This window comes from Lathamus discolor, chromosome 1 (genome assembly GCF_037157495.1).
Source record: "Lathamus discolor isolate bLatDis1 chromosome 1, bLatDis1.hap1, whole genome shotgun sequence".
Lineage (NCBI taxonomy): Eukaryota > Metazoa > Chordata > Aves > Psittaciformes > Psittacidae > Lathamus > Lathamus discolor.
The window spans coordinates 50,186,952-50,211,779 of record NC_088884.1 but is presented as its reverse complement, the minus strand read 5'-3'; the positions used below and the strand labels follow the sequence as shown (position 1 = coordinate 50,211,779).

At 39.6% G+C, this 24,828-nt stretch overlaps 1 protein-coding gene across 3 annotated transcripts in view; it reads left to right on the top strand.

The window, feature by feature from the left end:
- The window catches only part of EEA1 (early endosome antigen 1), a 71,787-nt gene that overhangs the window by 5,705 nt on the left and 41,254 nt on the right, over positions 1–24,828 (top strand). For 2 of the 3 annotated variants that reach the window (XM_065670186.1, XM_065670195.1), the window contains exons 2-10: positions 2,906–2,998; positions 6,283–6,405; positions 15,393–15,520; positions 20,103–20,157; positions 20,286–20,351; positions 21,191–21,230; positions 22,065–22,172; positions 22,259–22,380; positions 24,007–24,162. In XM_065670186.1, the coding sequence (XP_065526258.1) occupies positions 2,906–2,998; positions 6,283–6,405; positions 15,393–15,520; positions 20,103–20,157; positions 20,286–20,351; positions 21,191–21,230; positions 22,065–22,172; positions 22,259–22,380; positions 24,007–24,162 (891 nt within the window). The remainder of the gene's footprint in view (positions 1–2,905; positions 2,999–6,282; positions 6,406–15,392; positions 15,521–20,102; positions 20,158–20,285; positions 20,352–21,190; positions 21,231–22,064; positions 22,173–22,258; positions 22,381–24,006; positions 24,163–24,828) is intronic. The other variant, XM_065670205.1, reaches the window with a different exon arrangement.

The window sequence follows — 24,828 nt, the reverse complement described above, 5'->3', positions numbered from 1 at the left end:
GTTCAACTCCTTTATGGAAGAAAGCTTTGACACCTGGCCATCTTCCCTCGTATAGACAGTACATCTTCTATGGATTCTTTGTTTTTGCACAAAATGGATTCACAAGTGAGACTTAGATCTGGGTTGCATGATTGTGGTTTATGGGTTGCATGGGAAGGAACTTCTGAACTATATAAACCGAAGAAAACTGTTTATAACATTAGATGCAATAATTAAACTTCCCTGTCTTACTGAGAAACTTGGCTATACCTTACCAATTGCTTTAGATATTATTCTTCTGACTGTCAATGCGCACAATCCATAACTTCATTTGTGGAGTTACTAAACTTGTGTTTCAGAGATCTCTTGTGGGACGTGTGTTTCCTCAGGGCAGCACTTCAGAGATTGCAGAACAATCTGAGCAGAAAGGGAACTCAGGAACTCTCTAGCTTGAGCTCCTGCTGTGAGCTGGACCAGCTCAAGAGGTCAGGAGCAGACTGTTCAGGCCTGGCTTCATCCCAGAATAACTTTTCCTTATGTCAGTGGGAACCAGTCTTGTTTCAGTTTTTGTGTATTGTCCTTCCACTGTATGTTGCTGGGAGCAGCCTGGTTTTCTCCCTTTGATGACCTCCTCATAGATGGTGGTGGGGCTGCTGTTGAGCCCTCCCAGAACTCCAGACTGAGCCAGCCCTGTTCCCTCAGCCTCTCCCACAGGGCAGGTGCTCCAGCTCCCTTTGTTGCCTTCTGCTGAACTTACTCTGGTTTGTCAATATCCACCCTGGACTGGGAGAGCCAAGACTGGATGCAGTATCTTGATGTTGTCACATGGGTGCTGGTGGAGTGATTCCTTTGCTTGGTCGGTTGGCTGGGCTCCTGTTACTACAACCCAGGGTGCTGGTGGTCCTCTCTGCTGCCTCAGCACTCTGCTAGCTCCTGATCTGCTTGCTGACTGATATGAGCCCTGGGTGTTTTTTGGCAGAGGCTTGCGTTTCAGCCAGGGGTTTTCCTCCCAGGCACAGGACTCTTAATTTGTCCCTGTTCAATTGCATGAGGTTCCTGTTGGCCCATTCCTCTAGTCTGTCTAGATCCCCTGAATGGCAGCCCTATCCCTGAATGTGTCAACTGGTCCTCCCAGTTTGATGTCATGAAAACTCGATGACCGTGCACCCATGGTCCGTGCTAGGATGTGCCTTGTTTACTGTCTGTATCAGTGACCTGGAGGAGAAGTACTGGTTGATGCCTTCATTTTTATGTGCTTTACATGTGCATTGTAGTTTTTGCTTACAGCTTTTTTGACTCTCCTATTATTATTAAATTGGTAACCTTGCATCACCTTGCCTATTGCTTTAGTATGCTGTACTAGAAGGAAACTATGGTGTTCTTACTTTCTTTAGAAACATAAACCAGCTACAATAAAAAAAGGCATCGGAGTAGGAGAACCAGCATATGTTCATCACTTAACTGATAACCCCAGAGAAGGCTGGAATGAGGAGAGGTGGTTCTCTCACTGTTGTCAGCTCCGATAGCTTGCTGCTTCACTCCTGTTCACTTCCCTTTGGCCAGTCTTTGGAGCATTTCTAAAACTGAACTGTATCTCTATGGGAATTAAGTCCTTAATCAGTAGACTTGGCCTTTTTATTACATATTTTTATTTAATTAGTAATAAAAAGTTATCTTTATGAAAGTTGGAAATAGAACATTCTTTACAAAACAAAGCAGGAAAATGTACTTAATCTTCAAAGAATGGAAAAGCCTGCATGCTGCAGATATCTTATGAAAGGTTATATAGTTGATTTGTGTAGGGGAAAAAAAGATATATTTGAGCATGAAAATTCAAAACCAAATACTATTTTGGAGACACCAGGGTCTAGAAATGAAAACTAACTACTTCTGTCCTTCTCTGTAGATTTTGGCCTATATAATTAAAATTCTGTATCTTTGATACCCCTATATTAAGTTAGAAAATTCCTTATAACATTACAAGTGTTTCCAGATGTGCTAAGCTGCAGCAGTAGCATTACTTCATGCCATTTGCAGTTGTCATCATGGAATTGGATAATAAACTTTTGCTGAAACTAGGACTGCATATCAGTATTAAGTTAATTTCTTTATTTGTGTTTCCTTTGAGACTGCTAGGTTTTCTGCCACTGGTCAATCGATAGTGTTCTGGAGATGAGTAAGAGAAGTTAAATCAAGTTTAAATCAAAGTTATAGTTAAATAAGCGTTGTAAGCTGTGACGCATCTATCCAGATTTTGAATTACGTAGTATTTCAAATTGATTTGCTTATTTTCTCTGTAGTTTCAAATACAGTTGTTTTCATTTTCAGCATATTCAGAGGAGGTTTTTTTAGAGGTTGTCTTTCTGTTTAACAGGCTTTGTATTTTTATATTTCCAAATCAAGGCAGTGTACCTTCTTGCATGCTTATTGCATCAGCACAGTCCTCACTCTTCAGTTTTCTGTCTTTCAAATACTTGAAGGTTTGTTCAGATTGTAAACAAGTTGTAAAGTAAGTAGTATGATACTAGTTTACTACTTCTGAAACTGTTTAGATTGTAATTTCTAGTGTTTTTCTGTTAGATATAGAGAGCTAATTTAGCATCAGAGTCAGTAATACAAGGGCAGAATTTAGCCTACTTCTTTGTTTTGTGTTGAGTGTTCATGAGGAGGAAGTGGTTTAAAATCCTGGCCTTTGCTTGTGGTATCTGCTTGTATTTTGATGTGTTGAGAGTCTTGGATAAAAGTTTTTGTTGAAGTGTTGCGCTGAAAATTATATAATTGTTTGTCAGCTTGTTCACATCATTGCTCTTGTGGAGGGAAAATACTTCTGTATTCCAGCGAGTACAAGAGAAGCCTTTGCATGTGTACCATGCTTTATTAAGTAGTCTGCAGACACTCATTTTTTTTTCTCCTCCCTCTATTTCAGACTCCAGGTAGGGGTGGATCTCAGAGCTCTGATTCGGATTCATCTGCCACACCAGGAAATGCCGTGGATGTGAACAGTGAAGGCTCCTCCGAGGTACTGTGCACCATACATGGGACTGCAGTCTTGAACCTGGGGTGCTGTTTCTCTGATCCATGAAGCTGTTGGGAGTAACTTTTGATGCCCTACCTAAATAACAGCTGTACTAAGTAAATACTTAGAAGTGTTACCTTATAAGAATTGGTTGTTATTTAAGTAAAAAAAAAAAAAAATTAGGAAGGCTAGACCATATTTATATGTAAATGTCAATTAGGCTTATCTATCTAAATGGTCAGAGGCAATACTTCCTGTAATCCTAGAGGTGAATTATTAAAATTCAAAGAAATGAGACATAAGCTTAAGACTCCTCATTAGTAATTATTAGAGTTCAAAAAAAACCAAAACCAAGCTTTAACATTTTATCACACTTGTACTCCTTTTTCACCTTGCTTCTGCTACACTACAATGTGTACGGGAAACCTCCTCCTCCTTGTGAAACATCAAATGTGTTGGGTTTTGTTTGGTGTTGGTGTATAACGCTACCCCTTGTAAATTCTGTCCATTTTTATGTGCTGATTGCCATACTTAACCAACAGAATAAGTTGTCCTTGCTTCAATCCCATCTTACAATGTCTTTGGATTTACAGTGTTGTCAAATATTAACTCTGAAAAATGCAAACTGACTTCACTGGCTGTTGAAGCTAGTTTGTGCTAATGTAGCCTGATTACCTAGCTTGAAAATGTTTCAAGCTTAGCATACAAATGCAGTGCAAGGTTCATTACTCCCATTACAGCATTAAAGGGAGCAAAGTACCTTTTCTGACACGAAATAAAGTATATGATGATATAAATACTCCAACGTCTTCTATGATAAGAGACAGGAGAAACTTCCACTGTGCCATTTTAAAATCATAATTGCCTTCCATTTGCATATCTGCTTATTTCTTATTTCTCGAAGCTTTATTGCAGTCAGTATAATCATTCCTTAATATTTTGTTGCATGTTGCACAAGTTATGCATTTCTGAGCCCAGCTGTATCTCACATGCACTGTCCCTGAAGTAAATAAATATTCTTGAATTGCAGACTAAAATTTCATTACTTCTGTAGTTAGTTAAGGCATAAAAATGTGCAATGGGGTAATTGCTTCTTTCCACAGTTTGTCTAAAGTTGCACAATTCTGTTAGTATGAGTGCAGTATCACTGACTGTACAGCTGGTGGGTGTTACAAGGTACCTCAATACTAATGTAGTAGTGTTTTCTTAACATAGGGTGAGTTTTCAAAGCAGTGGTGTTCCTGCACTGTTGCACCATTGGCTTTTCTTGCTACTGAGTCAAAACTTGGTGAGACCAAAGCCTGCTGTGTCACTTTTGGTTGATACTGTATAATGTGAAAGACTATCTGTTAGTTGTAAATAATTCTACCATCTGTTACATTAGTTACAAGTGGGGTGCTCTGCTTAGTGTATGATTTCAAAATCTGTTTCAAGCTGAGCTCTGAAGCTGGTGATGGGTTTTTACTCTCCTGAGGTTCATGGGTTGCAGCATGAAACTCGAGCCTTTCTGTTGGTCTTCTTTTCCTGTGCAGGTGGCCTGAGATGTGGCCTCTCTGAGAGCTTCTCTCCAGGAGCACCGCAGTGGGACTCTGTAAAATGTTTGCTCTCTGTTTTACTGTTATGTTGCCACCTGGTTCTTCAGTATTATGTAGACAGAAATCCAGTTAACTTGTTTGCACTCTGGTTTCTTAGCTAGATTTCCTAATTTTCATTGCTGCAAGATTCAAATGGAGAATAATTATTAAATCTGTGTAGATTCTTATGTTTTCTACCTCCTCAAGCCTGGTTCCTGATTTTTGAGAATTATAGTATGAGTGGGGAATTCTGAATTCAAACTGCTCCTTGCTCAAGGAGAGGTAAAAATCTATTTTAATCCAGTCTGTGGCCATGTCAGTGTTTCAGATCACACATAGACCTGTAATGAAGTATAGAGACATAATTTATTCACTGCAGTCTGCCCAAGAAGGAAATGTTTGAGCCTATTCTACCTTTGTAGCTTAGGTCCCAGTGCAACACTCTCTGCATTACAGAATCACAGAATCACAGAATCCCAAGGGTTGGAAGGGACCTAAAAAGATCATCTAGTCCAACCCCCCTGCAAGAGCAGGGTAACCTACAGTACATCACACAGGAACTTGTCCAGGCGGGCCTTGAATATCTCCAGTGTAGGAGACTCCACAACCCCCCTGGGCAACCTGTTCCAGTGCTCTGTCACTCTTACAGTAAAGAAGTTCTTCCTGATGTTAACGTGGAACTTCCTATGTTCCAGTTTACACCCATTGCCCCTTGTCCTATCACTGGATATCACTGAAAAAAGCCTAGCTCCATCATCCTGACACCTACCCTTTACATATTTGTAAACATTGATGAGGTCACCCCTCAGTCTCCTCTTTTGCAAGCTAAAGAGACCCAGCTTACAGGGATGCTAAATATTCCATGCTAAAAGTGAGCTCACCAGCATGCTTACACTTTCATGAGTGTAATGTGGCTGCATGAGCCAGACAGGTTTGCCACAGACATCCTTTTTGTAAGGGGCCTTAGTTTCACCATGCATCCATGGAGGGTTGTGTTCAATGTGTTCTAACTTCCTCTGTAGTGCTCTGCCATGGAGATGCAGGCATCAGAGCACTTTACTCTCCAGCCTACTTTCTCTAGGTGTTTAAGCATGTAGTGTGTGTCTGCCAGTTAAAATTGTGGGTTTGGTAAATCTTGGGTGAGTATGCTGAGTTTGTTTTTTTAAAATCCTACCAAGGAAGGTGCATAATTTTCCCTATATGAGCATGACAGCCAGCCAGGCATGCAGGTGTGCTGGCACTTGGACCTATCCTGCTGCTGCTACCTTGCTTATTAATTTACAGGGCTATTTCTTCAGTCTCACCACGCCACCCTTGCCTCTCCCTGTGGAACATCTGAACACCCTTATGGAAAACTCTGTGGGGGATCTGACCTGATGCCTTGTAGCAGTCCATTCACACCTCATTATGCAGCTTATTCCTCTGTCACATGAAAGGGGTACCAGTAGTGCCTGGAAAATGCATAGTATGCAGCATGGTGCTAGCTTTTATAGTGTGATTTAGATTTATTTATTTTCATGTTCTTAATAACTGTTCCTTCTTGCCTTCTCCATGATATTCAGATGTTTTGAAAAACCTACCTTTCCAAAAGGGAAACAGACCTTAGTTTGGCGATTGTAGAGAACTTTCAGAGTAAGAATTTGAACGGTGTTTGATTCCAAATCTGCTCTTTTGTCTTTATTAGTTTCTTAAAAACAAATATACATTTCACAGGGCTTCATCTGTCCACTATGTATGAAAGTGTGTGTAACTCCCACTGATCTGTCTGAACATTACCAGAATGAGCACACTGGGACAGAAGGAAGACAGGAGCCTCGTGACCTCCCAGCTGTTACTGTGGGTCTTGTTTGTTTTGATTCAATAGCTTTGGTAATGGGCTGCTTTAAATGAGCATACAACTTTTCTTCTTGCTTGGGTGTCAGCTTTTTAAATTGTTTCTTTTGATTCTTTGCTGAAACATAATTTGACCTCTTATGCATGATTCCAAAGTATACATTCAGCAGAAGAATTAATCTATATCTAGCTTTCTGGTTTGCAGTTGTCTCTCACATGAAACATTTGTGGTATTGTGGTACTTGCAGTCACCAGTGTATTCTTTTTGAACATGTATTCTTTATTATCTGGTCACAATGCAAACACCTTACTTGAATAAGCTGTGACTTACCTGTGACAGACTGTGGCATTCCTGATGGGACGGTAAGGGTAGATTTTGGGATATGAGCCATCAGAGGTGGTTTGATTACCTGAAGAATGTACTCTTTTATTTAAGCTGGGTTGTGTTTAACATAGTTTCATTAAGTTGTCCCTGGGTTCTTGCACATTTTGAGGTTTTGTTTTTCCATAATCAGTTACTTGTCAGTACTTTTTACTTTTAAATAGCTGATTGCAACTTTTTAACTTTATAAAACTTGTGGATTTAGTGTAGCACATAAAATGCAAATTCAGTTGTTACTAGCTGTTGCTCTTTCCTGTTGCTAAAGTTGTGTTTCTTGGTACAGTGATGCGGTAAGTATCTGGAAGAGGTGAGAAACAAAGACTTTGGTCTTTTATTTTATCAGCATGCATAGAAACACAAAGTGGGGAAATCTGTTAACCTCTATCATCAGTGCTAGTATGCAATGTTTGAAGTACTTCACTACTGAGAAGCTGATGGTTTGTATTTGTTGATAGAAAAGGATAGTTTGCATCTCCAGTAAGCACACTGTGATCCTGAAACAGCAACACAGACAGGTCATCACCCTTCATTCCATCTTTGGCACTTCTGGGACAGCATTATAACAGCCATATAATGTTATTAGTGTCATCTTAGGTAGCAGACGTATGAAACATTGCTGAGTTTGTCTTGCATAAACTGGTGTTTTGCTTTCCATTTGTGGATACTACTGTGAAAAGTTCAAATACGTTTTCTTGGAAACAGTGCTCAAGAACCTACTGAATTTGGGTTTCTTTGCCATTGCATTCTCCTCAAACATGGAAATAGAACATGTTGCAAGGCCAGTGTTTGCTCACACTTTGTGAGACCTGGAAAACTGTTACTTTGTTGACAAAGCATCAGTACCTTGCTGTTAATTTTGATAGTAGTTTTCTTAACTAACCTGTCTTCCACTCCTCCCTGCTGATGAAAATTTTGGTAAGTCAGATCATTCAACCCTCTGTTCTCCTTGCTCTTCCCTCCTGTCTGTCCTCCATACAGGGAGAGTTGGTCTTGTTCTTCAGTTATGGACGTCCACGCCCGCAGTTTCCGAAGGTGCCTGATGTCCTACTGTGGGAAAGGATCCTAACCACTGCCTACAGCCTTATTTATAGACTTCCTCTTAAAAAGCTCTCTGTGCAGCCCTCATTTTTAAACTAGGGCTTACACCTAGCGCTGATGAAACTTTAAACAAAGGCTTATTCAGCCACAGGAGCAACCACCAAAGCATTGGCAAGTGTCTCTGTGCATATATAGCCAACTTGTTCAAACAAATGCTGTACAGAGGTTACACACATCACCACATTCCCAAACAGTGACATTGTTCCCCAGCTTCCATGTATACAGTGGTGTCACTAACATAAATTGTATGTTGTCTTCTGTTTTGTTTTCATTTCCTAAAGGAATCGCACATTTCTAAACTGTGTCCAGCTTTTCCTGACTGTCTTTGGACATTCAGGACATCTAAACAGTGAGTCAGTTAGTCTTAGTTTCAGATTTCCCTCTCTGGTTTCTCCTGAGGCACCCAAAAAACCTCCACTGTATGGCAGTCCTGCAGTGTTTAGAATATAGTAGCTGTTAATATCTGTTGTCTTATCTATAGCAAGGTTAAACGTAAGGCAGTTTTTGCACAGTTCTTTTGGGTAGTCTTCCTATTTTCCCAGATGTTTAGTAAATACTTATTTCTTAGCAAATACAAGCAAGGTAAGACCCTGATGTTTTCTGAATAGGCTTTTTGTAGCCGGATTGCCTAGATGCCAATTGGCATATTGCATCTTCTGTTTTTATGTATTCCCTTGAAATGTGGCTGACTGCACAGAACATCATGTCAGTGCTTTAATGCTGATATTTTATTCTTTTTCAGTTGCTTCTCAAATTAGATTTTATTGGCTATTTTCACTGCAGTGCTGCTTTCCTGATTTGCACAGGAGCAAAAATCACTGTTTGAGCTACATTAGTACATTAATTTGCTACAACATCTGAATGATACAAAGAGAATGCAGTAATTAGAGATGCTGGTTTGATTTGACTTGGTCAAGTGTTGTGACTTTCCTTTAAGAAGTAGAGTGTCCACTGGATTAGAATTCCTAATTCGTGACAAAGTTGTAGTCACGTAGGTTGTGACAGAATTACAGTCTTACTTATCCTTCCAGTATCTGAAGGGGGCCTATAGGGATGCTGGGGAGGGACTCTTTGTCAGGGACTGTAGTGACAGGACAAGGGGTAATGGGTTAAAACTTAAACAGGGGAAGTTTCAATTGGATATAAGGAGGAAATTCTTTCCTGTTAGGGTGGTGAGGCACTGGAATCGGTTGCCCAGGGAGGTTGTGAGTGCTCCATCCCTGGCGGTGTTCAAGGCCAGGTTGGATGAAGCCTTGTGTGGGATGGTTTAGTGTGAGGTGTTGCTGTCCATGGCAGGGGGGTTGGAACTAGATGATCTTGAGGTCCTTTCCAACCCTAACTATTCTATGATTCTATGATAATAGCAATAAAACCAGGAGAGAACTGAACTAGAAATTATGTTGGTTCTATTCTTCTCAGGAAGAATCCAGGTTCTTTTCTGGGAAGATGTTGAGTCTGCGGTCTGGTGTAAAATAAACTGTAGCAAACCACCTTTTTTATCTTTTTGTCTGGAAAGTCATATACTTGTAAAATTGAAACGGACTGCAGGTCTTAATTGTAGAAAACATGACCTTTTTTTCTAATGGTTACTTTCCTAATGATTAAATTACTACTTTTGTAATGATTAAAGAGAGATAATGTCAGAGGAAGCTGCTGTCATCTTACCATTAATGTGAACACAGAGGAAAGGGCTTTTTGTGGTGGAACGCATGAAAAAAAAGTCAACTTCATTTTCCTTTTAACAATATATAAAGGGACTGACCTAACTTATTTATTCTTTAATTTAAAATACATTGTGATTTTTATTTTTTTTATTGGTATAAAACTTCTGAAATAAATGATGAAATGTGGCCTTGCACTTGCTCTCTAAGCAGTTTATTTGCCTCTCAGGACTTCCTGAGGATTCAGTTAATTGGTGTGGTATATAGTTGAGGAAAAAAAAACTTAGAAGCTACTTGATACATCTTTTGGCTCTGAAACATTATGATGTTTCTGTCCTCTGACCCTAAGTATATACAGTTCCTATTCTTCTGTTGTGTAAAATGTTTCAGCCTTTAAATCACTGTGTAACTGGAGGGTATCTGGGTTTTAGTTTAGACTTGGTGTTTAAAGATGATCTTTAAGGTCCATCCAACCCAAACCATTCTATGATTCTGTGTTGTGTCAGGGAAGGTTGTGAAGGTTCACCTGCAATGGAAAAACGTGAATGGTAAATTTAGAAATTTTCCAAATATTCATGGCACGCAAACCCCAAAATTAACTCCAGAAGAGTGTTTATGCCTCTGAGCATGTGAACATGTCATACGGCTCTTGAACTTGCTTTCAGTTTTTAAGCACACTGGACTTTATTCACAGCATGTAGCTTATTCATACCATATAGCTTATTCACAGCATATAGCCTATTGCACCAATACAGTTGTGAAAGAGTTGGTAGTGTAAGTGTGGATTCTGAGGCATAGGCAAGCATAGGTCATGGCTGGAAGGTGTTACAGCTCTGGGCTTGAATCTAGGCTTGCATTTTGTTCACGTGGCTCACTGGAAGCAGGCTGTAGGTTTGAGTGCTGGTCCAGGATTTCTGAAAGGTCAAAGATAAAGCCCAGAAACTCTAATTTATTAAAACTTAAAGCATGGTCATGTGAATGTCAGGCATGTTAAAGTGCATACTGGATTGGGCTAAGCTGTCCTATCGCATCTGTATGGTAGAATAGTCCGTGATTTTTTCCATATGCTAGAAGTATCAGTTATAGTAAAATTCTGTGGGGTTTGGTTGGGATTTTTTGTGGGCTTTTTTTTTTTTTTATTTTTTTAATTCACCACAGTACTTAGATATTTTTCCAGTAAGAGTATTTGTGGAATAAAATTGACTTCTCAGTGGAAAACAACAATGTTCTTTGATTCCTTAAGCTTAACTCATGACATAACTGCTGGCATAAAAATTCAAGATGTTGCAGAAGCTCTGTTTGCATTAGCAAATCGAGCTCTGTGTGTGCTATCCATGCTATATGTCTTTCTACCACATACAGCTGTAGATCAGCAGCAATCGTAGCAGCCTAAATGGGACCACTTGTTCAGTTCTATGTAGTATTAAAATGGGATTGGAGAATAGGCTACATGGTCATCAGATATTTCAAGAAAATGCTAAGGAAGCTAGGTAGCTACGGCTGTGACTTTCAAACTTCAATAGCATACATGTTTTCTTGGACTCCAACTACATGAGCAAATCTGAATTCCATCCTGTAAGAACTGTTTTGCCCATGGGACTGCCCTACAAGAAGTGTTGTCATCTTTCTGCCAGATAACTGAAGTTGTAATTTGTGGAGAGGGAGCTCCAAGTAAAGTAAGCTGTGCTTTCAGTCGTTAATTGCTTAGACTTCATATTAACTTTACAAAGACCATTTCATTAAAGCTCGGGGGAAAAAGAGCAGTTGGCAGATAAAGACAAATTTAATGCGTGTATTCGTAGGTGTCTCAAGCTCCGGTTATTGATGATGGAGCCCAGAGAGCTGCTATGCTGACATATGTGTATATATTACACACATTTGTTAGGTCAGCTGGTTAGCTTCTTGCTCTGTTAACTATGTTAAGTTGCTCTGCATTGGTAGTGACTGGAGAGTGGAAACCTTTGTGTAAATGGTTTTTTTTTTTAAACCTCAGGCGAGAGCCTTCGGCCTGTTGAGGGAATATCTTTGAAAACCTTCAGTCTTTGCTAGTGAGTAAAGAAAATGCTGCTTTTCAGAGTGTCATCACACTACACAAATTCATTAGATTAGAATGGTGAGGGAAAAACCATTGCAAAGAAGACAATATTCTGAGAAGGCTGAAATTTTCAAAAATACATTTTTGCACCCTGCCCAATACTCCTTAGTTCTATAGAATAATACAAGAAGAAGCAAGAGAAACAGAATCCATTCAGTCCTATACATTAATTTTTCTGTTACGTAAACTAATTCTGAATCATTTATAAATAGTTGAGGATTAGAATGGCTCTACAGTAGCCTGCAGTTGATCTGGTTGTGTTCTATATGCCTGTGGGTCTGTGCCCATGGTCTCCCTGGGCAGTTTTTTGATGTGGGAGGCCAAAGTTCTTCCAACAGTTAATAGCCCTGTAAATTATATTGGTACAATAAAAATAAATATGGTAGTTCTTTTGGCAAGACTTTCCGTCCAGCATTGCTTTTAGCATCCTGGCATACTTCCCAAAGAATACTGTATTAATGATTTGTACAAATATTAATGTTACTTGAGAGGAATCATTTACCTTGTATGCCTTTTAAGAGAGAGAACACTGAAAACTTATCTTTATCAGGCCTGAAAGTAAATCTTAACTATTAGACAGAAAAAATAGCTACAAATATTCATCTAGAGGCTTATTCATAAGTCTGTCTTGAGAAAGGCAAGTGATTTTATGGAGGCCAAGATCTTTGGTGAGATTTGTCATTATAACTCCAAACTGAGGCAAGACACTTGCCTACAGAACTGTTGTGTTTTGAGTCTTTGCACGGAGGAAGGCCTGTCCCACCATGGACAGCATGGTGCTGTGGAGGTGCTTGGTACTATGCTTGCTTCACAGGCATCCATGTGAAAGAGAGCCACTTTCTTTGGTGTCAGAACATTGGGATTTGAAGTTTAGTGCGCATCTCGTTCTCGTTGGCATGCCTTGACCACCAGGGGCTATTTTGAGCTGCAGATTGTGTGCTGACTCCTAGTGGCTTGTCTGTGCATGTATATGGGGTTTTGGTTTGGACTTCTTTTTTACTGTTCTGTCTCTGTTTTGTTTCTGAAATTCTGTGGTGATCTTAAGAACCCTTTCCTGATAAAAACTTCTGCATGTGGTGGTTGTGGTTTGATTTTTGTTTTCCATTAACTGACAGGCGTGTGCAAAAAGCTTTGGGTTCTATAAATTGTCATTTCCTGGTGAAAAGGTTCTCTGTTTGAAAAAGCAAAACCCAGCTAATCACCACTATGTTTGTTTTTTTTTTTTTTTAGGCTCTTTCTACTCGTGTAAAGCAAAAGATAAAGCCCAAGTAGAACATTAGTTAGGAAGCTGTGACTTATGGTGCAGCACTGCAGGGGGCTATAAGTGATGTCTTCACTTTTATTAAATGGAGAATATGAAATGTCTTTCACTTCTCTGTGGCTGTGCTTTATGCAAAGTAATTCCTGAATGTACTGTAAAAGGAAACCTACCGAGTGTCCCTTGGCAAATACAGCCTTTTGAAAAGTATAACTGTGCATGTTTTATGCGTTAACTTCCTTCTTCGAATATGAGAATGCTACTGTCATTGCTTCTTCTGTAAAGGAGTCTGTTAGTTAAGGGAGCCAAGTCTAGGCTTACTGGAAAGGACATCTCAGCTCCCTCGAGCTACATTGACCAGTGTTACATTCATGGATGTAACTGTGCATTCTCTTCTTTGTCCAGGGCAGGCATGGTCCTGATACAGGAGTAGCTTGCACTTGATGTAAATTCCTGCAAACCAACAGAACTGCTTACAAGATTTAAGCATCTCGAACTATCACATTTCTTCCCCTCTTCCTTCTTCTCATACATTTGTCTTTAGAGTAGTAAAATGCACTTTTTGCATATCTTTTCAAAATTCATCTCAAGGCGATGCTGAGAGATATTTGTGTGTCTCTGTTTGATTTTTTTTTTTTTTTAAGAGGTAAAATGAGAGACCCATCAACCCAAGTTCCTGAATAAAATTGTCACGTGGGGCTAATAGTTGCAGGCCCAGGAAACCTTTACACTTCTGTCTGTTACTGTCTGGTGCCCAGGAAGATCCTGATGATTCTAATTTTTCCCCTTTAAAGGGGACTGAATTAGTGCTGCTAACATCAGAGTTAACATCTGAATACTAGCAGCCTGTGAGACGCAGTAGGGTCCTGTGTCTGTGCAATGTAATGCTCTGACGTGCAAGTGGTGGTGCCTGCAGCTGTAGGACCCAGTGTTCCTGCCCACCCCAGCTCTGCACAGGAAGGGTGACATTTTCCGTGGTGATGATGCCCCATTGCAGCAGGATGACATCTTACTCTCTTAAACCTTGTGCGTCAGACCTCTACGAAATGCTCAGCTAGAGTAAGGGTGTCTGTGAGAGCTGTAACCCAGGCTGACTTCAATAGTGCCAGGTCTCCCACAAGTGAGGCCAGCCATGGTCATGGCAGTGCCAGTGGAGTGGCTTGGGCTGGTGAGTGATGCACTTTTTATCCCAGCCTGAGTGAGAGGAAAGGGGTTTCTACCACAAAGAGAAGGTTTTGTCCATGTTTCCCCCCTCTGCTGCTAACAGCAGGTCTGCCCCCCCAGAGCTCCAGTCCACCCTGTGGCCCCTCAGCTGCAGCATGTTCCCTTGGCTTGGCAGCTCTGCTCCTCCTCAGGCCCCTCATCTTTGAAGCAACTGTCTTCAGATCCTCCTGCCTAGGAAATCTTGGGCTGGGTTTGTCTAATAGTTGAGATGAATGATTGCTTTTGCTTTGGGCTAATTGCACATGTAATCTATTCTTTCCTCTTCTCCAGGGCTCCTCTTTCCACAGAATAAAACTCCACCATAGAAAAAAAACCCCAAAAAACCCTACCCAACCAACCAACCAAAACAACCCCAAACAGAAAAAACAAACCCAAGGAAAGAAACAGATTTTGCCCTTTAAATGGAAAGAAATAAAGGGCAGAAGGAAGGAGAGGACAGTGCAATTTTCTACACTTGTTCTTTCTACGTGCACTTACTCATGCTATGAGAAACACTTGTTTTTCTCTGTGAACAGGAGACCTTCCCATCACTGGGAAACTAAGTATATCACTGAGAACTGCTTAATAGCTATTCATCCTAAAAGGATGCTGTTGTGCTGTCATTGTATGTATCTAACTGCTTTCTGCTAGGAAAATAAATCACTTGCTTTTTGACCCCTCCTATATTTCATTGCTGTTGCTGTTTGCCAGGGATCTCCCCCTGGTTCTTGTGCTCAAAATAACTGTCACTGCCATCATATGCTAATCGTATCAGATAGACATTACTGGAAACCTAGTAGTTTAACACATTTTCTCTAGCCATTTTGGCACATGCACATGTATATGAGTTAAGTGTTTGGTTGTTGAATTCTTAGAGTGGACTTTTGTTATCTTGTTTTTTAAGACCAAACTCCAAACCCTACCTCCTTTTTGAAAGAAGAAATCAGATTGTATTGAAAATTCTTTTCTTGGGGGGAGAAAGAAATTGTAGTGCAGTCTTTCTGAAATCACTTGATTTTTCTAAATAAAGGTTCTGTTGCTAGTATGTAATGCTGTTGGGGGAAAAACCTACTGAATAATGGAATATGAATTTTGTAGGCATTTTCTAACATTTTAGTTGCCAGAAATGTTATTGGAGCATGAAATAATTGATATGAATTTAATGACTGTATCTGGTATGTTTTAGATACACAAACAAAATTTACAATCCTATGTAAAAATAAGATGGAAAAAATAAAAGTTTACTTCTCACCTCTCTTTGTTTGTTTGTTTTTGTTTTCCTTTTTATAATAGGGCTTTATTTGTCCTCTCTGTATGAAATCTCATGGATCAGCTGAAGAGCTGTTCAAGCACTATGAAGCAGTTCATAATTCTGGCATTGATTCAACTCATGGAGGGGAAGGTCATCTGTCACCGGAAAGGTGAAGCAGTACTCATTTGTGCATGTGTTTTTGTGTCAGTGTTGAGCTGCTTCTGGTTACACTGAATGCTGTATTAATTTGTAATTATGTAGTCAAGTATTTAAATGCTCATGCCCCATTTCCAGCTACAATTAAAAACCAGCTTGAAATTACATTGCATTACATCAATCTGACAATAAATGAAAATAAATGAAGTTCAACCATGCCAAGTGCAAGGTCCTACAGCTGGGTCAGAGCAATCCCAGGCACAGCTACAAGTTGGGCAGTTAAGAGATTCAGAGCAGCCCTGCGGAGAAGGACTTGGGGGTGTTGGTCGATGAGAAAATGAACATGAGCTGGCTCCACTGTGCGCTCGCAGCCCAGAAAGCCAACCGTATCTTGGGCTGCATCAAAAGGAGTGTGACCAGCAGGTCGAAGGAGGTGATCCAGCCCCTCTACTCTGCTCTTGTGAGACCTCCCCTGGAGTACTGTGTGCAGTTCTGGTGACCTCACCATAAAAAGGTCATGGAACTGCTGGAACAAGTCCAGAGGAGGGCCACGAGGATGATTAGGGGACTGGAGCACCTCCCGTATTAAGATAGGCTGAGGAAGTTGGGGCCTGGAGAAGAGAAGGCTGTGTGGAGACCTCATAGCAGCCTTCCAGTATCTGAAGGTGGCTATAGGGATGCTGGTGAGGGACTCTTCATTAAGGACTGTAGTGACAGGACAAGGGGTAATGGATTTAAGCTTAAATAGGGGAAGTTCAGGTTAGATATAAGGAAGAAGTTCTTTACTGTGAGGGTGGTGAGGCACTGGAATGGGTTGCCCAGGGAAGTTGTGAATGCTCCATCCCTGGCGGTGTTCAAGGCCAGGTTGGACAGAGCCTTGGGTGACATGATCTAGTGTATCATTCCTGCCCTTGACAGGTGGGTTGGAGCTAGATAATCTTAAGGTTCTTTCCGACCCTAACCATTCTATGATTCTATGAAAACCAGATACAGATGTTTATATTGTTAATTAAGTCATCTCTTTCTCATGCAGGTAGTAATGCGATGTTACAGACTGGAGTGATTTTTTAGGAATATGGCAGAAAAAAATAGAGATTCCTCCTTATTTCTAGCATAGAGCTGAAATTTCATCTTTTGAGGGTGGGGAGGGTAACCCTGAAAATAGAGAAGAAGCAATGTTTTTGTCCCTGGGTATTTAGGTTTCTTACTGGGTAATTGCAACATCAGTATTTGCCTAAATAGGTTTCTATGTTGTCTAGTTATTTGTAAATCTGAGAAGTTTCTGTTTCTGTCACTAATTCTCCTTCTGTCTTCCAGAAACTCCATGCTGATCTTCAGAAATCTTCTCTAATCTATTTTATTTAACTGTTTGGTCAGAGCTGTGTTGTTAAGTATATTCCTAGGATACACATCAGGTAGCAGGAACAGATAATGCAAAACATTCTCCAGAAAAGTTTAACTGGGTGGTTGGCCTTTGGTGGTTTGGAAAGCTTTTCTTAGGGGTAAAATTTACATAGGTTTCCTTTTGCTTCTTGCTAGTTCTTTTTCTGTTTAGTGTTTATTTTGGACTACTGTAAATGATAGTCCATGCTCCTGTATCGTTGCAGCTTCCCAGGCTCTGGGTTTGTATACAGCAGTGTCAGAGTGAGCAGCTACCTGCGGCATCATTCAGCAGTAGAGGTACACACTGCACAACCACACAGGTGGTCACCTGATAAATAGAGCTGGCTTCTGTTGATGCTGGGAAGTAAATGGTTCAAATGTTTTGTCACTAGTAGAAATGTGACCCAAAATGATAATTGCATTGAAAGAAATACAGATATTTATGTCACTAACTCAAGAGAAGGTGGTTCTTTGGTGAGAAAAAAGTGTGGAGGGTAACCTGTTTCTGTTGTTATCCTAGTGAAGATCCATATCTTCCCAGTATTGTGCAGAGCTGACAAGCTGGTAAGAGCCAGCATTAGCAGAGGTCTGGTCTTCATGCATGGATGGGCCCTTGCCTGTGGACAGCTGCCTTCTCTCCCAGCTGCTGCAACAAAAGAAATCAAAATTAGTCCTAAAAATTAACATTCATACAGGAGACAGTGATAGGGTACTAGTGGAGTTATATTGGGTTTCCTATGTGCACATTTATTCAAGAATGAGCATTTCTTCTCTAACTTAAGGCTTTTTGGAGTGATATAACTTAGACCTGAAATGATTCTTTTAGTAGAATAATAGCTTTCACATGAAGGAATTTTTGGTAATAACTGTGTTGTTTGTATAGTTTATGAAATGTTTATTTTTATGCTTTCAAGTTTCCAATGTCAACCAGATGTTGGCTGGTGAAATTTATTTATATTGTTTGTGGCTCTTGGCAATTTGAGGGCAAGTAGTTTTGTTTTCTCTAATACAATTTAAAAGAAAGTGGACAAGGTCAGGGAGTTTGGATGGAGTGAAGGGAGTCTGGTAGGAGCTGTTGTGTAACACACGAGTGTTTCTTCCTATTAGTGTGGTATTCTTTAATTCTTCTCTGTTGCATGCTTGCTTGAGAAAACATTCAACATAAATATGTTTTTCCAAGACTTGGAATACTGTATTAAAGAGATATTGCAACCTACATCAGGGAACCACTTTGTCAGCCACCTACAAGTGAAGCTTAGGTGTAATTCATAGTACCAAAACTGGGAGGTAAAATTCCTTATTTAGTCAATAGAAAAAGTTAGGTACTGTGAGTTACATTGTGTCTTCTTCCTCCCATCCGCCAGTAAACTGCCATGGTTATGTGCCAAGTTAAATCATGTAACTCTGCCCCAAGTGATTCAGCAAGGCCATTGGTACTCCGTGCTAGGATGGAGGCGCTGGCATTGCAGATAATGAATGGAGTGGAGCATAAGGAAAAGTAGTAAGGTTTTGCCAGATGGTGAGGCTCAGATGTGCTGAGAGGAGGAAGGGATTGTAACAGGCCTAGCAGAAAAACAGATTTGGTGAGGGTTTGTGTGACAGTAAGAAAAACAAAGTTACAGTGTCTACAGTGATCCCTTACACTTCCTCCCCTCCCTCCCTTTTCCACTGGTCAATTACACTGAATTTAGTTTTCATCTTAAAATCATCAAGCAAAACTGTGCTGGGAATATGGAGCCAACTGCTCTTTTCCTTTTTCCTCCCCTCTTCTTTCCCATCTACTACAAACTGTTTTTATACAGCTCAAAACCTTTTATGTGCTACAAAGATCAGAGCATCTTAAATGCTTTAGTATTGCAGATCTGGTATATGTTCAGCCCAGCTTCGATACAGTTAACTGTTTCAGCTGCCTGACATTTCATTTATAATCTTAGGTGTGCATATTAGCTGATATACTGGTGAGAAAGATGCTCCCTCGTCGCCACCCACAGCCATGTACGGGATTTGGATTACAGCTATACCCGCCTCAGTAAAATTGTATTTGCAAACCTGCAGTGAATGTCTCAGGCAGAATAATGTGCAAATAGCAGAAAATCTTCCTCTTGAAAAAGATTAGCCTCCCAATATCCTGTTTGTTTTGCCATTAAAATTGGTCCACCTTTGAGTTCTTGTTTCACTGGTTCAAGTGTGTGTGTTTCACTTGCTTCTTGATAACTCTGACCTAATGTTAATATGCTAATGTAGATTGGATGTATTCCTTCCCCGTTCAGCTGAGGAATAGCTTGCTTTGTTGTTTTGTTGTTTTGCATTTGTTTTTTTCCTCCTAAGTATGAAATAATTTAAAATAACTACTGTGGAGGAGGGGATAATGCAGCACAGCAGCAATAAAATTGTATGGTATAAAACCGAGAGAATATTTTGGCATTGGCACCCACACACATATACTCTGAGGAGTTCTGTGTACTCCTCAGTCTTGCCACTGTACAAACAGTAAGGAAGGATATGTTTGCGTTATTTTAATGACCTGTGTATTCTAGACATGGAGTAGCTGTATCTCGGTAATGCAACATCATCCTTGTATGTATGGTTTTGCAATTCTGTAAGGAGACTAAATGAATTAGTAACAGTTGTAGCCTTGGATCTTGCATTCTTGCGTGGTTGGAGGCTTGAGCACGGAATCTGGGGATTTAAAATCCCAAGGCTTTAAAACTTCAGACCATTAAGTGAATGTGTCTGCCGGGCATACAGAGTTGCTGTGCGCATGCAAAATTATGAGTGTCTCTTAGCAGTGTTCCTTTATGTGATACAGGAAGTGAAGGAGAATAAACCTATCATTTTCATGAAGAGGCAGGCAAAACAGTTAAATGTCCCAGTGCATAGCTTTGCCATTCTGAACCCATGTGGTTGAGCTGATGCACTCAGTAAGATTTGCACTGTTTTAATGAGATTTTTGGATATCTATTTCTTTATTTTTCCAATTAATGTTTTTTTCAAGTGATGTGCAAAGTGAATGAATAAGTATCTATTAATGTGGTTTATTCCAAGTTTCAAAAAGTCAAAGAAGTATTTATGTTTACTATGTTTATGTTTTTTTTTTATGTGGTACATGGCTATCACTCCAGTTATTTAATACACATTATAACCTGTATGTAACTGACAAAATATAACCACTGCATATTCATTTTCTCCACTCTGTGGGTGTATTTATTCAGAGATGAAGTATCACTGCTCCGACAAGAAGTCCAAGATTTGCAAGCTTCACTGAAGGTTGGAAATGTATTTTAATTGCACTTGGTTCTTTGTTTCAAATTGCAAAATACTCCACTGTCTTAAGCAACCAAATTTACCATTCTCCTTCCCCATTTCCTTTTTTCCTTTGTATGTTTTCCCCCTAGGAGGAGAGGTGGTATTCAGAAGAGCTGAAGAAAGAACTAGAGAAATTGCAGGGGCAGCGGCAGCAAGTAATTGCTTTAAAATACTTGAAGCAGGTTTATCATCAGCATTGACATTGAAGATTAATACCTTTTTTGTAAGGCACGTGGCCTGATTTAGTTAGTTTTGTAATTTGAATATTGACATGTTGTTGAAAACAGAGCTAGTTATACAGTTGCATTGTGGAGAGGTATTTATAAATTTGAAGAACAAAGTCAGAATAGGTAATGATTCTTCCGTGCTACTCACTGCAAGTCCAGTTCAGACTTTTCCTTCTGTTGGGCTTATTCAGAACTCAGTTTATTAAAGCAAATAAACCAAAGGTGGCATTTCTCTGTTATGAGAAAGGCAATGAGGTCTTCATTATAAGAACTTTCGGAGAACGATAGTTTGATGTCACTGATATGCAGATGAACTGAACAAACAAGGCAAGGGAAATGCTGGTGCATTATGCCCTAAGGAAGTTCTTGCTTCTTTTATTACTGTGAGCTACTTACATACTGGATTGTAACAAACCTCAGAAATTGCTTTCTGACAGAATGCCTTCTCAGAATGTATTTAGTGATATCTGTGACCTCTGTCTTTAGGGCACATTTCAATACTGAGGAAAGGGAGGGGGAAGGGACTGTTGCTGGTGTCTTGCAAGTCTGGAAGCCTGGTAGTGTAGTGATATATGAAATGGAAGATAATCTTGGCCTTTTTCAGTCTTTGAGATGTAACTGTTTAAATTGGGTATTTTAATCTGCTTTGCAGTATTTGGGCATGAAAGTCTTTATTTATTTCTGGCTTTTCCAAAAATGGGCTGAACTTTGGTAGTAGTAGTTTTTATTCCTTCTGCCTAATGATGCATTTATTCTGTTTTCTTAAGGATTCTAAGTCTGATGGATTGACAACGGCTACATCTACAGGTGGCTACCATTTTATTATATTAATTTCTGCACTGTCTGGAATTTCTGATTTTTTTTTCAATGTAGCCTTTAGGTCTGTGGAAAAGCGCTTTTGGTAAATTGAAGAGCTAGAAAGCTGGAATGGTACAATTACTGGAAAACAAGTTCATTGTAAGTGCTTGAGATAGGTAGCTTTTGATAGGCATAGTCTGGGGAAATAGTTCTAGAGGTTTGGGATTTGTAGTTTCTAGAAGTGAGACAGAAGTTCTCCTGACTCTGAAAGCAGTGCTCACAAGTAGTTTTGGGCATGTTTTTCATCATTTCATATATTCTAGCATTCAGTACAAGTCTCTTGCTGAGAAAGACTGTGACTGTTTATATTTAAACTATAGCACTTGTGAGGGCTGGTTTTATTTAGTATTTTTCTGTACTCATTGCTAGCAAAGTAAACAATGATTTTTTTTGTTTACTTTTTGTTTTGCAGACCAATACTTTTTGCTCTGTATTTTTCTCCATAAGGCACTCGTGGAATAAAATTTTCCTTATGTGTGCATAAAATGTCTGGCTGATCATGATTAAAGCTTTTAATCGCAGTTTGGGGCTCACAGTTCAGCAGGATGTTGCTATTTGTGACCAGCAAAAACCAATATATACTTGATCAAAGAGTATTCAACTAGTGACAGGTTCCAGCATCATGCTTGTAGATATTTAACTTCATTAAAGTTGTTCACTTTGCTAAGTTAATTGGATGTTAAGTGAATTTGGATTACTCATTTGCCTGCAGTGGTTCGTTATGGTCATAATTGTATTGTCCTGCCTCTTCTGAAAATAATACTGTTCTTTTTGTGGAAATAGAATCATTAGAACGGCAACTAGAAGAGATCCAAGTAGAAAATTTTAACATTAAGCAAATGAAAGACTTATTTGAGCAAAAAGCAGCACAACTAGCCACTGAAATTGTGGGTAAGTATATTAACATGAGGTCTGATTCTGTTTTCTACTTGTGCAACTTGGGCAAGTGATCATTTATTTAACTTCCTTCTTATTAGAACTTAAATCAAAGTATGATGAAGAAATCAGCCTTCGGGAGGGTGCAGAACAGAAAGTGACAAACCTGACACAAGAACTGCAGAAGGAGAGAAGTACAGTTGAAGATTTAAAGACAGAGCTGGTATTCACATCACACTAATGTTTTTGTTATTTTCAAGTCCAGGGAGGGATATACTTAAAATGCTTGCAAATGCAGTTTTAAAGCAGTTGAACTCTGTTGAACTTGGAGATGTCTGCCTGTGGGCTGAAATAGTTCAGAACACCATTGTTTCTCATCTGTTTCACTGACCTACATTTTCAGTGTTTTTCCAGTAAGGAAATACATCTTGTTTCTGACTCATGTATTAAAATTTACCCTAATTTATATTATAGTCTGCTTGTTTGATGCTCTACCCTTCAGCAGTTTTGCAGGGTATTACACATATAGATGTGCTGTGCCGGCCTGTATTTGGATCATGCCGTGGCTGACTTCCACAGCTCTAGATCACCCTTTTTCCATGAGATGTTACACTCTGACTGTCCCTGGACAGCTGCATTTGTAAGAAACAAGGTGTTTTGTGACATGATGGCTGAAAGGCTGGCAGCTGTCATCACCATGCCTATGTTAATGTTGTCCTTCTTGCGCTTGGCTGATAATACCAGTGTGGATGTATTCCAGGATTTTGTCTCCTGGTGACTTTTATATACAGCCATGACTCTAGGAAGCAATCCCAGTGACTCAGCAGTTGTGCCACTTCTAAAACAGGAGTGAAGGGCACTTCCTAGTTTCCCCCACTCAGCCACTGCTTAGACTCTGGAGGAAAGCACGACTCATTTCTCCCTCTTTTTCTCTGTAGCTAGCTGCCCTGAAGGGCTCATGAGTTCCTCTTGGCCCTGCCCAGCCACTGGACCTACCCATTCCTCTCTGTTTAGTTGTTTCTCATCTTCCTTTCTCCTTCTGCATTCTTACCCTTTTTCTGTAACTTTGCTGTTCTAAATGCCAACACTCCTCTGCTTTCTTTGGTGCCCATTGTTGCCTTCCCTCTCCTTTCCCTCCATAGCTTCATTTTGAGGGTCATTATGGTGTTTTAGATATAATTACCAACAGATTTTACCTATGGGTCTGGTATAAGACATGTCAAACAGTACTTTCAAGACATTTCCTTTTTTTTTTGTCTGTTCTTGTGTTATTTTGTTTTGAAACAGTTCTTGAAGACAGAGGCAGCATCATTATAAAAGTCTGTGTAGCACTGGATTGTGTTGTGTCTCAGTTCTGAGATGGGTTTGTATTACAGCAGAAAAGTATATACAGTATTCTATTCTGTAGATTAGGGGAGTCAGTACAGCCTACTTCTCAGTGAATTGTGACTTCAGATAAATTTCTTGCATGGATTCCCTGTCATTTCAGTGTTTTTTTTCAGGGAATGTCTCCCTCCTGTACCTAGCTGTCTGCCTATATAAAAATTACTGAAATATAATCCTTGAGACATTTTCTCATTTGTCAGATTCATTGAAACCAATCAACAAGTTCTAAGTTTAGCAGGTGAAAACTGTCAACCAGCCGTTAAATCCTATTTACTTTGGGAATGCTAACTACTTTTTCATCGTTCTGTTTTTGTGTGGAGTTTGGTCTTTTTTCTCGGCTGTAATACAGTATATGTCACCTTGTGTATAGGTTGGTGATTTAAAAGATATTTAGAGATGACATTGACACTGGAAGCCTGTCTGCCAACAGCATCTTGCTCACTGCTACTCTGCTACTTTTCAGCTACAAAGACCTGGTGTGGAAGATGTAGCCGTCCTGAAAAAGGAGCTGGTCCAAGTTCAGACGTTGATGGACAAAATGACACTGGAACGTGAGAGAGAATCTGAAAAGCTGAAAGACGAATGCAAGCACTTGCAGGCAGAGCAGGCTAATTCAGAGGTAATAATCATATCTAAAGATGTGTGTGCTAGCTTTGCCACAATTTTCATAAAACATAGAAAATATTAATTCATCATAATAAAAAAAGCCTCTTAACCAAATCTTCTAACTTATCTAATTGTGATGTTTCTTCATTATAGTAAATTGCATAATTCTGTCAAAAAATTGTCTTTTCTACAAAAGCCTCCATGCCTTTCATTGCAAAACCTTTTCTTGGCATAAAAAGTTATTACAAGAACCCAACAGCAGAGGAAGAAACCTTCTAGTGGAGCTGTGCTGTTTGTACTGGGAGGGAGAAATAAGGCAATACCTGTGTGATTTGAAGACTTGTTTCTCTTACAAAGTGACATCCAGAAAAAAACAGTTGTTACTGAAAATTATGTTTTTGGTTAATGTTTGAGTTGATGTGCCTGAAAATGGATGCTAGTGTTAAAATACATAAAAGAGAAATTATTAAGACAAGGTAGAAAATAATTGCAATATTCTTACGGGACATACATAATTCTTGAACTTACACAAGATTTAAAAATCTCAGTGGAACTGAGATAAACTGGTTTCCTTTTTCCCCCCCCCCTAGTTTTTGCTGTCAAATGGAAGGCTTTTTTTACACCTATTATTTATTACAGGAATATTTTGTGTGTAAGGTACAAATCTGTTCTGCACACT